The 14757-nt window shown below is 40.1% G+C and overlaps 1 protein-coding gene across 1 annotated transcript in view; it reads left to right on the top strand.

Moving 5' to 3' along the window:
- The window catches only part of LOC120999212 (titin homolog), a 946165-nt gene extending 939769 nt beyond the window's left edge, over positions 1–6396 (top strand). The window contains exon 97 of the mRNA XM_040430085.1: positions 4333–6396. Within this exon, the coding sequence (XP_040286019.1) occupies positions 4333–4481 (149 nt within the window). The 3' untranslated portion in view covers positions 4482–6396. The remainder of the gene's footprint in view (positions 1–4332) is intronic.
- The last annotated feature ends 8361 nt before the right edge of the window (positions 6397–14757 follow it).

Here is a 14757-nt window from a genome sequence, read left to right as displayed (position 1 = left end):
CCGGGGTGCTAGAACAGCCTCTGCGGAGCTGGGAATTTTTTTGCCACGTTACTGGACGCTCATGCGCAATGCCTGTAGGCTCATGCGTCCTTTTGAGGAGGTGACAAACCTAGTCAGTCGCACTGAAGGCACCATCAGCGACATCATCCCATTTGTTTTCTTCCTGGAGCGTGCCCTGTGAAGAGTGCTGGATCAGGCCGTAGATGAACGTGAAGAGGAAGAGGAAGAGTTGTGGTCACCATCACCACCAGAAACAGCCGTATCAGCATCGCTTGCTGGATCTGCGGCAACGCTGGAAGAGGAGTCTGAGGAAGAGGAGTCAGAGGAGTAATGTGGTTTTGAGGGGGGGGAGGAAGACCAACTACAGCAGGCATCCCAGGGTGCTCGTTGTCACCTATCTGGTACCCATGGTGTTGTACGTGGCTGGGGGGAAGAATAGACCTTCAGTGAGATCAGTGAGGACGAGGAACGGGACATGAGTAGCTCGGCATCCAACCTTGTGCAAATGGGGTCTTTCATGCTGTCGTGCCTGTTGAGGGACCCTCGTATAAAAAGGCTGAAGGAGAACGACCTGTACTGGGTGGCCACGCTACTAGACCCCCGGTATAAGCAGAAAGTGCCTTTAATGTTACAGAATTACCGGAAGTCGGAAAGGATGCAGCAGTTCCAAAATAAATTAAAAAGTATGCTTTACACAGTGTATAAGGGTGATGTCACAGCACAACGGGAATCTAACAGGGGAAGAGGTGAAAGTAATCCTCCTCCTACCACGACCACGCCGGCAAGGACAGGATGCTTTACAGACGTGTTGTTGATGGAGGACATGCAGAGCTTTTTAAGTCCTACGCATCGCCACAGCCCTTCGGGGTCCACCCTCAGAGAACGACTCGACGGACAGGTAGCAGACTACCTCGCCTTAACTGCAGATATCGACACTCTGAGGAGCGATGAACCCCTTGACTACTGGGTGTGCAGGCTTGACCTGTGGCCTGAGCTATCCCAATTTGCGATAGAACTTCTGGCCTGCCCCGCTTCAAGTGTCCTGTCAGAAAGGACCTTCAGTGCAGCAGGAGGTATTGTCACTGAGAAGAGAAGTCGTCTAGGTCAAAAAAGTCTAGATTACCTCACCTTTATTAAGATGAATGAGGCATGGATCCCGAAGGGACTGACAGTGGGCAATACATTTGACTAAAAAAGGCCTGGTGATGAGATGAGCTGCCTTGGGCTAAAAATGGTCCACACGCTGCTGTATTTTATCTCTGCATGCTGGATGACTTGCATGACTTATACGCCACCAACTAGGGTTCAAGCCGCAATGTTTTAGTGCACTTTCTGCCTGGAAAACATAAATTTTTCTGGCCACTGCTACAGCAGCAGCTGCAACAATACCTAGTTTTTCAGGCATGTGTACATGCCTAATTTTTCTGGCCTCTGGTGCTGCACTGTGGCTGCAAAAGCAAAACAAAAAAAAAGGCACATACATGTGTCAATTCCCCTTCGTGATCGTTACCTTGTTGTGGTGAAGGGGCTTGCGTATCACAATGAAGCGACCACCTCTATAATTGTGTTGGCAATGGCAATGTTGGCACACCCCAGATGATAAGGTCGTTGCTTCATTGTGAACAGACCAAAAGCGATTGGCTGGATAATTTTGCATAGAAAAAAACTTAATTTTCTTTGTGATCATCTAAGGTGATCATTAAAGCCTACTAGGCCAACAATGGGCCCACACTGCAGAATCATTGTTGTCTGGGTCACTTAACTGTCACTGAACTACCTCAGCACGACCATAGGCTTTGAAAAAACCCCATCGCCTGCAATCTCCCAAACGTGCGCACGAGTACAGTCATCACTACACCAAGATTGACGCATAGAGGAATAAAATTTATGTCATGAGTGTGTCAACTATTGACAACTTTTTGCGGTTGTCTAAAATCTAGAGGACGTAACAGGGATTAAACTGATAGGAATAGTACTACTTAAACACACCACTCATATCTGGTGGCACAGTACATTGCAAGGCGTACGCGCAGTGCCCCAAATTGGTAGTAAGAGGACCGACCAAGCATCTTTTTCCATCTCCCGGTTCCTAAAATCTATTCCATACACGTCCCCTGATAGGGGACAAAACAGAGATTAAACTGGTAAGAACAGATTTTTTAAAATTTAAACAAAAGAGGACAGCCTCTGCGGAGCTGGGTATTTTTTGGCCGCATTACTGAACTCTCATGCACAATTGCTGTAGGCTCATGCGTCCATTTGCGGAGGTGACAAACCTGGTTAGTTAAACCCAAGGCAACATCATCGACCTCATCCCATATGCGTTTTTTCTGGAGCGTGCCCTGCGAAGAGTGCTGGATCAGGCCGTAGATGAGCATGAAGAGGAAGAGTTGTGGTCACCATCACCACCAGAAGCAGCCTTGTCGTCGTTGATTGCTGGACCTGCGGCAACGCAGAGAGAGGAGTCTGAAGAAGAGGAGTCAGAGGAGGAAGGTGGCTTTGAGGAGGTGGAAGACCAACCACAGCAGGCTTCCCAGGGGGCTTGTTGTCACCTTTCAGGGACCCTTGGTGTTGTACGTGGCTGGGTGGAGGAAGAGACCTTCAATGACGTCAGTGAGGACAAGGAACAGGACATGGCTAGCTTGGTATCCAACCTTGTGCAAATGGGGAGTTTGCGGTTGTGCAAATGGACTGTTTGCGGTTGTTTGCGGTGTGTTAAACGAGGAGTATGGTCTGTCACTGTGAAGCGGGCATAACCCTTACACTACCTGATCGATACAACATCATAGCTGATGTTTTCAAGCACGTTATTCCAAACAATTTAGGAATGTTAGGTGATTTATGCCCTTTATAGATTAAAACCCGACTCTGCGTCAACTACGTCATTTTCCATGGGTGTTTTGCCATGGATCCCCCTCCGGCATGCCACAGTCCAGGTGTTAGTCCCCTTGAAACAACTTTTCCATCACTATTGTGGCCAGAAAGAGTCCCTGTGGGTTTTAAAATTCGCCTGTCTATTGAAGTCTATGGCGGTTCGTCCGGTTCGCGAACATTTGCAAAAATTTGCGTTCGCCTTTCGCGAACGGAAAATTTTATGTTCGCGACATCTCTAATGAGATGTGCTGCCATGTTAATCTGCCAGCACATTGGTTACCATAATTGTCTGTAGAGGCAAGCTCCCTCACAGACTTAAAATTCGTTCAGGTGAAGGAATCGATTGGCTCATCCCTAAATGAGTGGTCTCCTAGACATATGAGTGAAAATGTTTTGTAGGTGCTGTGTTTGCTAAACAGTGTTCAAGTAGATTTTGGTTATTAACAACATGCATAACAGCAAGCATTTAATGTTCCTTTGAAGGTTTTAGTATGATATGACTATACAGCAGAAACAGTGGTGATGTTTAAATGATTTGATACCATTGATACCAGCATATATACCACAAAATGTCTCCATGGAAAATGATATGCCTCATTTGTTTTAAATATTCCAATTAGTTCTGAAATGGTTAGAGTGATTGGGTTAAATGGCGCCTATTTTATATTCAGTCTTCAGATGGAATGTGGTAATGCTGGCTGCCTGACTTAGTGGGGCCCTACCTATAAGATATTTAATGTCTGGAATGGGAAAACCTACTTTATGAAATAGGACACAGCTTAATCGCAGTTTTCTTATTTAAAATATTATACAAAATATTACTTTTAGCTATGAATACATTCACAAGGTCACCCGACATGCACATTTATTATAAGACTACAGGCTCACAATAATATTATCAGAGTAATTGTACATCCTACTAATTTTATGTATGAGTATGGTTACTCAATTTATTCTTGAAGGTGATTCAATATGAAACTTCCCTCAAAGATGAATCCAATCTGAACATGTATTGTATATCAACAAGATAATTTAGGTGGGGTTCAATTCTGGGACTTGCACCTATATTGAGAATGATGCTCCAACAGCAGCTGCCAAGAATGAAGAGGTGGCCTTGTATGTGTGACTCTCTCCACTTACTTGGCCATTTTTGCAACAACCATAGAAGTAAATGGAAAGAGTTGCACATGTGCGGTCACATCTCCATTCATGCCAGCCACAAGATGGGTCTCCTTCCTCTGGGAACTGCTTCAGAAATGTATGGCATATCTTATCAATATGTTGTATATGTCTAAATAGGAATCACCCTTTAAAAGAGATATAGGTATTATATAAAACATGTAGTTGTGTTGAATATGTGTTTGCTTTCCTATAACAGAATTATTACTTGAGCCTAATGTATTGCTCCACAACTTAAAGTTCTTCTGTAGTAACATACATTGTTCTCTCTCCCTTCAGATCTTATTAACTACTTTCAGAGTCTTTATAACAACGCACTTCAAAATTATGGATTTCCTTTCCTCTCTACTCCAGTCTACAGTCAGGAACAAGATTCAAGTCCTTCACAATCGGAAGAAGATACGAAGACAGGAGTACATGGACAATAAACAATAACATCTGATACTGTATTTACTAACAGAATATTTTTGAAAAAAAATATATTTACAATGAGTGCTCAAGGAACAGGTCATAAGACAGAGAAGGATTTTACATCTGTAAGTGCCATGAGAATAAGAAAGGAGCACAACATATAAGGATGCGTCACGACAAGGACATTTAGTCCTTCATTATTTGACAATACCAGAAGCCTAGATTTAAAGCAATAACTGCAAACTGCAATGAAGCGTGCTTAGGTGCTTCTATATTTACCACTGTGTCTCCAACCAGCACAGGGAAAATCACTGCAGGTAGAGTCAATGGTACCAGCTTCCTTGTGTTATCAGCAATGGCAGTAAATGGTACTTCTCTAGGCGAACTGTGTAGGGATTGACATAAAACACTTATGTAGACTTGGTAAAGTCTTAACCACTAGAACACTATAAAATCGAAACATCATGCTGCCCGAACTGTAAGGGTTGTGTTGTGGTTAATTCTCACTTAATGGTGCTATGCTGTTGAACAGTATAAAGCCCATTCATTAAATGCTTTCAATTTGCTGTGTCTCAGAAACCACGGGCACATGTCTTAAAGGTCTCTTACACAGTATCTACATTTCTTATGCCATGCAAACTATGTAAAAAGGTTGATGTTTCAGGTCTATATTTAGACCTCTGGAAAATATTATTTAACTATATCAACCTTGTACAGCGATTGTTTGCAGGCAAAAATAATTTGGTAAATTGACCATAAGAGACCATAATCATGCTGCTTTAGATATTTCAATGTCTTGAATGTATTTAGAAGTAGTTAGAATTTTTTTTAACTCAAGTGTTGGCGAGATCAGTATATTGAGTTTATTTGTGAACATGCCATACTTTATATACAGAATAAACTTACACAAAATTTTGCATGGTATGAAGAGAGTACATGAGGTGGTGCACAATTAGATCAATGGCTTAAGGAGGACTTTAACCAATCACCACCTCCATTTTGCAGTTTTTGTGCAAGCGTTTGGTGTTGAAGAATATCAGTTTAACATTTCTGGTCATAGATGTTTTGCACATCAGTGATTAAATATATATATATATATATATATATATATATATATAAATATATATTTCGCCTTATTACTACTTTCCTTGTGTAATCTACACTGGAAAATGATCAGTCACGGCGCAATATATCTATAAACGAATAACCTGTGAACATAACGCACAGTTATAATGCCGTCTATGGTGTGTTAGTTTATGTTGAGAGGAACCATTAATAAATCAAAGGCTTGATGTGTAATCACACTTAATGTCTTAAATTGTAATGTGCTGTCATGGGAACACTTTGTGCACTGGTGCATGCATGTACTGTAGTCATGTATGCAATAGCTTTATAACCAGCTGGGCCGCTGTGAATAAAAGTGACTGAACATTCAGGGAATAAATCTGTTTTCTGACAGCTTCTCTTTTCCATAAATTCCCAGTAGAATAAAGTGGAATAACTCAGTGTTTCATTCCTGTCATGTAATTCCCATTATTATCACACAGTCCAATTAATACTGTGATTGTAAGTAACAGGTCACACCTTGTAAGAACCAAGACATAGCATTCTCCATATACTGTAGCCCTGTATGCTGCACATGATAAACCCATAAGTAACTGCATAAGTATAAATGAATAATCTTTTTAAATAATGGAAGTTATGTGTGAAAAAGTGATGATGTCACCGGCCTCCAAAGAATACTTAGAATGCCTTGTTCCCCATGAAATCAACATAGGGGAAAGGACACACCCAATGTATAGGTCTGGTGCATACCTTTTATATTTTTATAACCTACTGAATTGCTTGTGCCAGTTATCCAATTGAGGAATATCGGTTACAAGCACAGAAAGGTCCCAGCTCTACTTGTCATACAGGTGACTTGAAATGATGCTCCACAGAAAGTTACTGGTGGTCACCCCTCCATCTCTTCCACTAGATTTTATTTTATAGGTGAGAAAATATCACAGATTTCGGCCTCATGCACACGACAGTTGTTTTTCTCGGCCTCCGTTCGGTTTTTTTTGCGGATAGGATGGGGACCCATTCATTTCAATGGGTCAGCAAAAAAATGCTGATAGTTCATCCGTTTGTGTTCCGCGTCCGTTGTCCGTGTTTCCCTTCAGCAAAAAAAATAGTGCATGTCCTACTTTTTTCACATTTGCGGACAAGGATAGGCATTTATTACAAGGGATATGTGGAAAAAAACTGATCCTCCAAAAAAAACGGATGCCGCATCCGTTTTTTTTAGTGGACACACAATTTGCGGACTCGTGTGCATGAGGCCTTACATAAAGACTACTATCAATCTCTCACACCTCCAAAGCAGTCTCTTTTAGACCATTATCGGCATGTACTGATGTATGTTGCATAGAGTGGCATTGAGTAGTGGAGTTAAAGGACTTGTAATGCCAAAGATAACAAAAGGTTTAATATTCATTTTATAGCACAACACAAACATGGAAATCTTATACTTCATAGTACCAGTGCCCACAAATACAGAATGTCAAAGCAGCTTTAAAATGTAGGTATATTGATACCAGTATCTAATCAGAGGGAGGCAGGGGCCACCATCAAAGCAGTACAAATACAACTTCTCTAGGGGATCCAGGCAAATAATATGTCTAACCTTACCTAGAGAATGCCACCAATACACAATGAGCTACATACTATACCTAACAACACAGTCAAATGCCTCATTGACACGTCTGTGAATTAATCTGTGATACAATGGTCAGTGATGCGTCCGTGAAGATGTCCGTGAAGGTGTCCGTATTTGGTCCATGTGTCTATTTTTTGCTCTCAGTGTGTCATCCGTGTTTCACAGACACTTTACAGCTGAAAATTTATTTTCATAGCATCTCCTCCTTATGGTCCTTGAAACACAGATGAAATACAGATGGCCCATAGACTGTAAAGGGCGCGATGGATCCATAAACAAAGACAAAATAGAGCATGCATCTGTGCTAAATCCACAGACCCACGGACCGTGCTAAAACACTAATGTGTGAATACATCAGTATGAATTAATGGGTACGTGTGCTGTCCGTAGAGAACACGTTCAGCACATGTCCGTGAAGGTCCTTTTCTGAAAAATACTTTGTACTGCACATGGTTCATATGGAAATAAAGGGTATAGAATGGTAACTACATTTCCAGGAAAAATAGCTGATAAAAAACACAATTGCAGAGAACTAGCTTAGTTTCCAAGATTTTTATTTAAGTTAAACAGGTTGTCTAGCCTAGGAGCCAACAACACCTACTGTCCTAACGTGTGCCCCATAGAAAAAAAAAAAACTTATTGTTCCCATGGGAAGTGGCTTGGTCCCTTCACCACTGCAGACATTTACAGGCCTCAGCAGTCACATCTACTTGACGATGAATTAATGCTGTGACTTATTAATCAAGCAGATATGACTGCTGAGGCCTGTGATTGGCCACAGCTGTCCCAGGACTGAGCAGCTTCCTGGTCCTGCAGGGGTTGGATGTGGCAGGGAACCGAGCACCAGCATAGGCATGGCGGGGCTGTGGACTCAAGAGTATTTGTTTTATTTTATTTTTATGGGGCACACACCTGGGGCCAGAGCTTAGTCCCACCCTGTCATGGAAACGAAAAGATAAGATAACCTTTTTAAATCTGAGTTATAGTATTATTTGTTTCAATTTGCTAACCTTCATCTGTATTGTAGTTCAATTGACATTTGGATGCATTTTTTCTCCGGCACCTTTTTGAATTGAATTTTTTTTTTGGTATTACTAAGCCTTTATAATAACTATTTCATAGTGGATTCTGGGTATGTTAAGCCTGAATTTGAAAAGTGTTCACTGATATACGGTAAATGGTAAGTTATATGCAGTCTCAGTTGCTTACACACAACTCTTAAAAGGAGAAAACATCATGGCTGACATTTTTATTAAATATATTTAACTTACAAAATGTCAATGGCAAAACTTAGTGCAGAACTTCTAAAGTAATCATTAGACTCCAAATCAGTTACAGGTTAAAATAAAATATGCTTATCTAGTAAGGGTTAAGGTAGTCTCATTTATGAAATGAAGACATCGATTACAGCCATAGATATATAAAACATCTTATTTACATCTATATCTTTCATCTATTGCATGTAACATTATAATTCCTGCCATCTCTCCAAGCTGATCTAGAGTCTTTAAATGGGGAGTGCACATTTGGGATTAATAATGTCTCACATACTATAATGATGGAGACAAATCGTCTAGAATCCCATATCCTTGCAAGGAACATGTTTGTGTGTCCATAATGGATTACTTATAGAAAAAGTTATTTCACAATCCATTAGAACATGGACGATGTAGAAGATGGTTTCAGAGCGACAATAATTTATTACATGATCAGTTTTTAGATTGCAGCCACTCACAAGCACATACAGTACATTGAAATAAAGAAGAAGCTTCATAGGTTATTGTAATCCTTCATACGTCGACTGTATTTAGTAAAAAATTACATTAATCATGGGCAGCATGGCTTTAAGATTATTATTTTTTTCATAATTGAGATACAAGCACGTCAGCCGTACATTTGCCAACCTCAAAAATAATAAATAAATCTCATCACCAACAACTAGGGATGCATTTTGTATGGACAGTATGCTTTTGGACTGTACAATAATCAACTTGAAACACAGAGCAAATTAGCTATATCATGAGGACTAATAAAGTGATATTCTAGATTATAGTATTGATGGTCTATCCTTGATATAAGTCATACTGTGAGTAAATATGTGACCAGTGAGTAACTGACCCCTGTTATCCTAAAGGGCCATGGCTCATTGATGGAGCACTATAGCACCTTCACTGATGTACCCAAGGCAAAGTAGCTCATGTTCATGTTCAGAGCCACATGGACATGGACAGGGAACTGTAGTTAGACCTGTGGCCTCTTTGTTTTGTGGATAAGTGAATAAGTCTTCTAGCCTATCAAAGTTATCCTTCAGAAAACTTTATGGTTTATTTCTGTTACAGAAAGGGCACTGTACCATGCATGTTTTATTGCACCAACTAACACAGTGTTCACTATGTAAGCACAATTGAAATCCTGAATTCTTTATTATCTCTATTGACCTGCTACCACTGCCAAGATTTCTGTTTTGTGATTATGCCTATTTACTTCATTGGTATGCTATTTTTATTTTTTTACTTGAAATGTATGTAAATCATTCTGAGAAGTGCAGTGTGATTGCTATAATGCATTACAATTTTGCCTTTTGACAATCATGTCATTTATGTTGTTTTTGAAGCATGTTTACAGACGTAGTCTTAAGACACATTGTGGCTGTATTTATACAATAGGTTTAAAATTAGTGTGTTTTTTTTTCAAATTGTGTGTTTGAAATACGTAAAAATAAATGGACAATTTTGAATTTATGTTCAGTTTACAACTCATTTTATGATGGGGTTTCCATTTTAAAATATTGCATACTTAATTTGACCATTGGCTATGCTATATTGTCAGGAGATGTAAAATCTAGCTTTTCTGTAAATATTCAGTGACCACTCGATTAGACCCACCTTTGTACTACTGGTTAAAACACCCCATTTCCCTTTTTCTTTAAAAGCAAGGTTTCAATATGGTGCTGAAAACTATGATTATAAACATTCATCCATATTGAAATGATACTACAAATTGGTGGGGGCCTGACTCTTCGCACCCACTCCAAGCAGATGTTTGAAGAGGCCATGCTGTCATGCAAGTGCTGCAGCCCCTTCACTATTTAAATGGCACTGTCTACCTTCAAGCCATCTTAAATTCCAACATCGTATATCCTTCTCAGCGATTCCGTCTCAGAGTGCCCATCTAATATGTCCAGTATTGATGGTCACATGTAGTGTTGAGCGAAGCAAAGCATGGTCTTATTCACAATGGATCCAAATTTCCTCGTGCTTTGTAGTAAGAAACTAGTTTTTTCTTAAAATGGTGGTTGAACATGATAAAAAAGTGACAGTAAGAAGCCTGAGAACGTGAGATCACCCATAATGCCATGCAGCCAGCCAATCCGCAGAAAGCCATCCCCTATGATGACACAGCCCTATAAAACCCTCATCCCATGCCGTCTCCACCACACAGTGTCCTGTAAGCTGAGCATAGGGAGAGACGTGGCTAGTGCTCATGTGCTAGGGACAGTGTTTTATGAAAATGATGAATAGAAGAATATTGGAGAAGGGAAAGTGCAGGAAGAGTGCATCAAAATTTATTCTGTCAGTTTTATTTATTTATTCCTACACTTACTTATTCCTATATCAGCCGTAAATTAAGATATGTAATTTAATACCAATAAGATGGAAGCCTTTATTATTCCAGTGCTAGCATGCCAACCAACACTATCCAGTCTGCATCCCTTAGGGGGCCAGTTCTTAATGATGACCATCCTCATCTTTCGCTGATTTTACTTCTTCCAAATCATCCTTCAAAGTCTCCATGTCCTACAAAATTCATTAACATGCAGAGAGAGCAGTAGCTGGATGGTCCTGATTACATATTCTCATTGATATTAGATGATGTGGAAAAGGAGGAAAAGCAGATGGCAGAAAAAGGGTTCCCACCTGTGGGGCAGGAGAGAGCACTGGGGTTGGAGAAGTGGGTATGCCAGGTCTGATTAATATTCTGTGTTTACTGTCAAATAACCTGTAGGAGATTGCAGGCAAGATGAAAAATATTATGTATATTGTCCTCCCAACAGCCAAACCCCATACCAGCAACAGCCCTTGTTTAAAGGTGCCACACGGCTATCAACAATGAAGAAAGACTATACAGTGCAGGCTTTATTATTAAATGAAAGGCAGCTGCGGGCTAATTGGCCACATGGGTCTTCACTGCACCATGGCCACAACTCCATGTGGTCATACCCTAAGGCAATGATTGCAGCAATGAAAAACAGAAGGAATACAGAACCCAAACTACTTTGATACCATACAGATAGACTAAAACAAAATCCTAAGAATGTGAAGATTTTTTATACAAGTGCAGAGAGCTTTTGCTTTACCCAGTAACAAAAGAACATAAATCATGTGGTCATACCCTAAGGCAATGATGGCATCAATGAAAAACAGAAGGACTACAGTTCCCAAAGTACTCTGATACCATTCTGATAGACTAGAACAAAATCCTACATCCTACGTATAGCGTCTTCCGCCCTCACCCTGAGTCGAGTGTCGGAGAGGGCAATCACTAAGGTCACATGTGACGTGGATTGAGCTGTCCGACACCCGATCTCGGTGGATGACGGCGCAAGCACACGCATGGTGAGACTGTCATGCGCACCAAAACCAACAGCATTCTGGGAAATATATATATAATATGTGGCGTGTGATCCACATTCTAGGAAGCCATATGCTGAGATTATCCATTATTGGGAAATAAGGGAAGTATGAATTTGTTATATATTCATCTACGTGTTCATATTTATTCTGCACATTGAGACTGTTCATATTGCAGACCTTATGTGATCAGTGATTAATTGTAACATATAAGTGATTAATGTGACAAACTGTGCAAATGAACAATTAATACATGTGAATATTAAAAATTAGTAGAATACTAATAATGCAACCCAATCAAAGTAAATAATGACTCATTATATAGATAGATAGATAAATTAGTAGTGACTAGTGCCGACATATATTAATATAAGTGATGATTAAACACATGATAATAAATATTGTATTACAATCAACTTAATAAACTATAAGAATCAATTAAACTATTGATATTAAATAATATAAAATAGTGTTCTACAAATATTGATGAATACATGCTATCCAACAATCATAACGAGAATATATTATTATGGAGAATAATCAGATCCACTCTTCCCACCATGTAAAAAGGTAATTACATTTTGAATTGCAACCCATGTATATGTATTAAATTAATTATTGGACGCTCATACTATATGTTATTCAATGACAGTGTTTTGTACACCTTTTTTAATTATCAAAAAAAATATATATATTTTATATGTAAGGTATTACACATACTCTTCTTTTTGTTGTTACATTCCAAAATATGAAAACCGATAAAATGGAGTGCAATGGAGCAAACCTCAGTTTTTATTCTCATTAATTCGGTAAGACTTCTGTAAGAGTTCTCTACACCCTTCTGTATAAAAATCAAAGGCTCGCCGAAGTAACATGTGAGCTATAGCAGGCAATGGGTGGTATATTACAGGATTGTACATCACAGCTGTGTGCATGAGGCCTTATAGTGTTGATCAGCAGGTTTTTCTTTAATTCTTTTTTCCTTTTTTTCAATGTGACACATGAGAAGTAAATGGTGCACTGAGATGCAGAGCATACAACCTTTCTGAAGAAAATATATATTTCAAAGATAATCCAGAGATAAAGGAACTATTTTAAAGATTCGATTGAATACAGTCTGGGAAGCAGGTTCTGTATGCATAAGAGAATGTTTGTGCTAGTCACAGCGCACATTCACACATTGCACATTGCTGTCCTCAGGCATCGGTGATCTTCATGCATATGTTAATGAAGCAAGCTGTTCGAGCAAACCAGTAGAAGGATATGCTGAAGTGACCTTGAAATCTGGAATATGTAACAATGTTCTGCACTTAATGTAATTTCTGGCATATCCTAATGGCTTTACTGTCACATTTGTATCCCATACATTGTTCCAAATCTGTCAAGCAGTGATATACTCATTAAAGAGAAAATGCCTTTCCCATTTTAGTGATTTACATATCAATGCTGTAGATATCAGTACATTTTCCTGTTAGTGAATGCACATTAAAGCTATGATTATGTGATTGGGGTTGGTAGGACAGCATGCCAGGCCATGTATTACACAAAGTAAGGCCTAATGCACACAACCATATTTTTGGTGGGAGTCCAATCTACAAATTTTGCAGATCGCACGTGGGCCCATTTAACTCTATGGAAAAGTGAAAAGGTCCAGCCTCCGGTAATGGTAAAAATATCCAATATTTATTCTGTCACCTTTAAAATCAGCCACAGACAGGGCAGTGTTTATCTATCATTTATGTTTATGGGTCCGCAAAATATAAGGCAGCACATGGATGTCATCCATATGCTGTTGACATCCGTGTTGCCATTCCACAGATTATAGAACATGTCCTATTCTTGTCCATTTTGCGGCCAAGAAAAGAAAATTCTAATAAAAGGAGTGAGTTGATCTGTCTTTTGGGGATTCCTGGTTTGCGGACTGCGAAATCAATATGGTCCAAATGTGTAAGTGAGATTCATCTAAGGCAGGTATCCTCAAACTGCAGCCCTCCAGCTGTTGTAAAATTACAACTCCCAAAATGCCCTGCTGTAGGCTGATACCTGTAGGCATGCTGGGAGTTGTAGTTTTGCAACAGCTGGAGGGCCGCAGTTTGAGTATGCCTGATCTAAGGGCTCATGCACACGAACGTATTTTGCATTCTGTATACGGGCCGTATTTTTATTCCGTATACTGTCCGTATACGGAATCCTTCATTTCAATGTGTCCGCAAAAGATGCGGACAGCACTCTGTGTGCTGTTCGCATCCGTTGCTCCGTTCCATGGCCCCGCAAAAATTATGAGGCATGTCCTATTCTTGTCCGTTTCATGGACAAGAATAGGCATTTCTATAATGGGCCTCCTGTTCCACAAATTGCAGAAGGCACACGGGCAGCATTGTTTTTTGCGGACTGCAAAAAACGGCACGGTTGTGTGCATGATGCCTAACACAAGTACCTAATTCTTTTTTCCCTGATTAGGGCTAATTTTTCCCTTAGGGCTCATGCACACGACCGTGTGCTGGCCGAGCCCGTGCTGTGGATCGCAAAATGTGGTCCGCAATGCACGGGTACCAGCCTTGGGGCAGCCGCATGCCGATCGCGGACCTATTCACTACTTTTTGCGGTGTGGAGGCACGGACAGAAACACCACGGAAGCACTCCATAGTGCTTCCGTGGGGTTCCGATCCCTGCTTCTGCACCACATCTCTGGGTTTGCGGACCCATTCAAGTGATGGCAACGACCGTGTGCATGAGCCCTTAGCCTCAGTCTTTATCACAGGAGGAATTTTTTTGATAGTGTTTCTCAGTTTGTTAAATTTTTTATGTTTTTTTCTAGAAATAAAAGGGTCCATGGACAACACATATACAATGCAGTTTTTGCAGAAAATACTCAATGTATACAGAGCAGTTTCAGCCACGTGATGTAGAAAATTTTCTTAAAAACATCAGCACATACAGTAACTTGCCATGAGATCAGCA

The sequence above is a fragment of the Bufo bufo genome, chromosome 4, assembly GCF_905171765.1.
Source record: "Bufo bufo chromosome 4, aBufBuf1.1, whole genome shotgun sequence".
NCBI lineage: Eukaryota > Metazoa > Chordata > Amphibia > Anura > Bufonidae > Bufo > Bufo bufo.
Note: the sequence above shows the minus strand (reverse complement) of the source record. Positions and strands in the feature narration are given on the sequence as shown.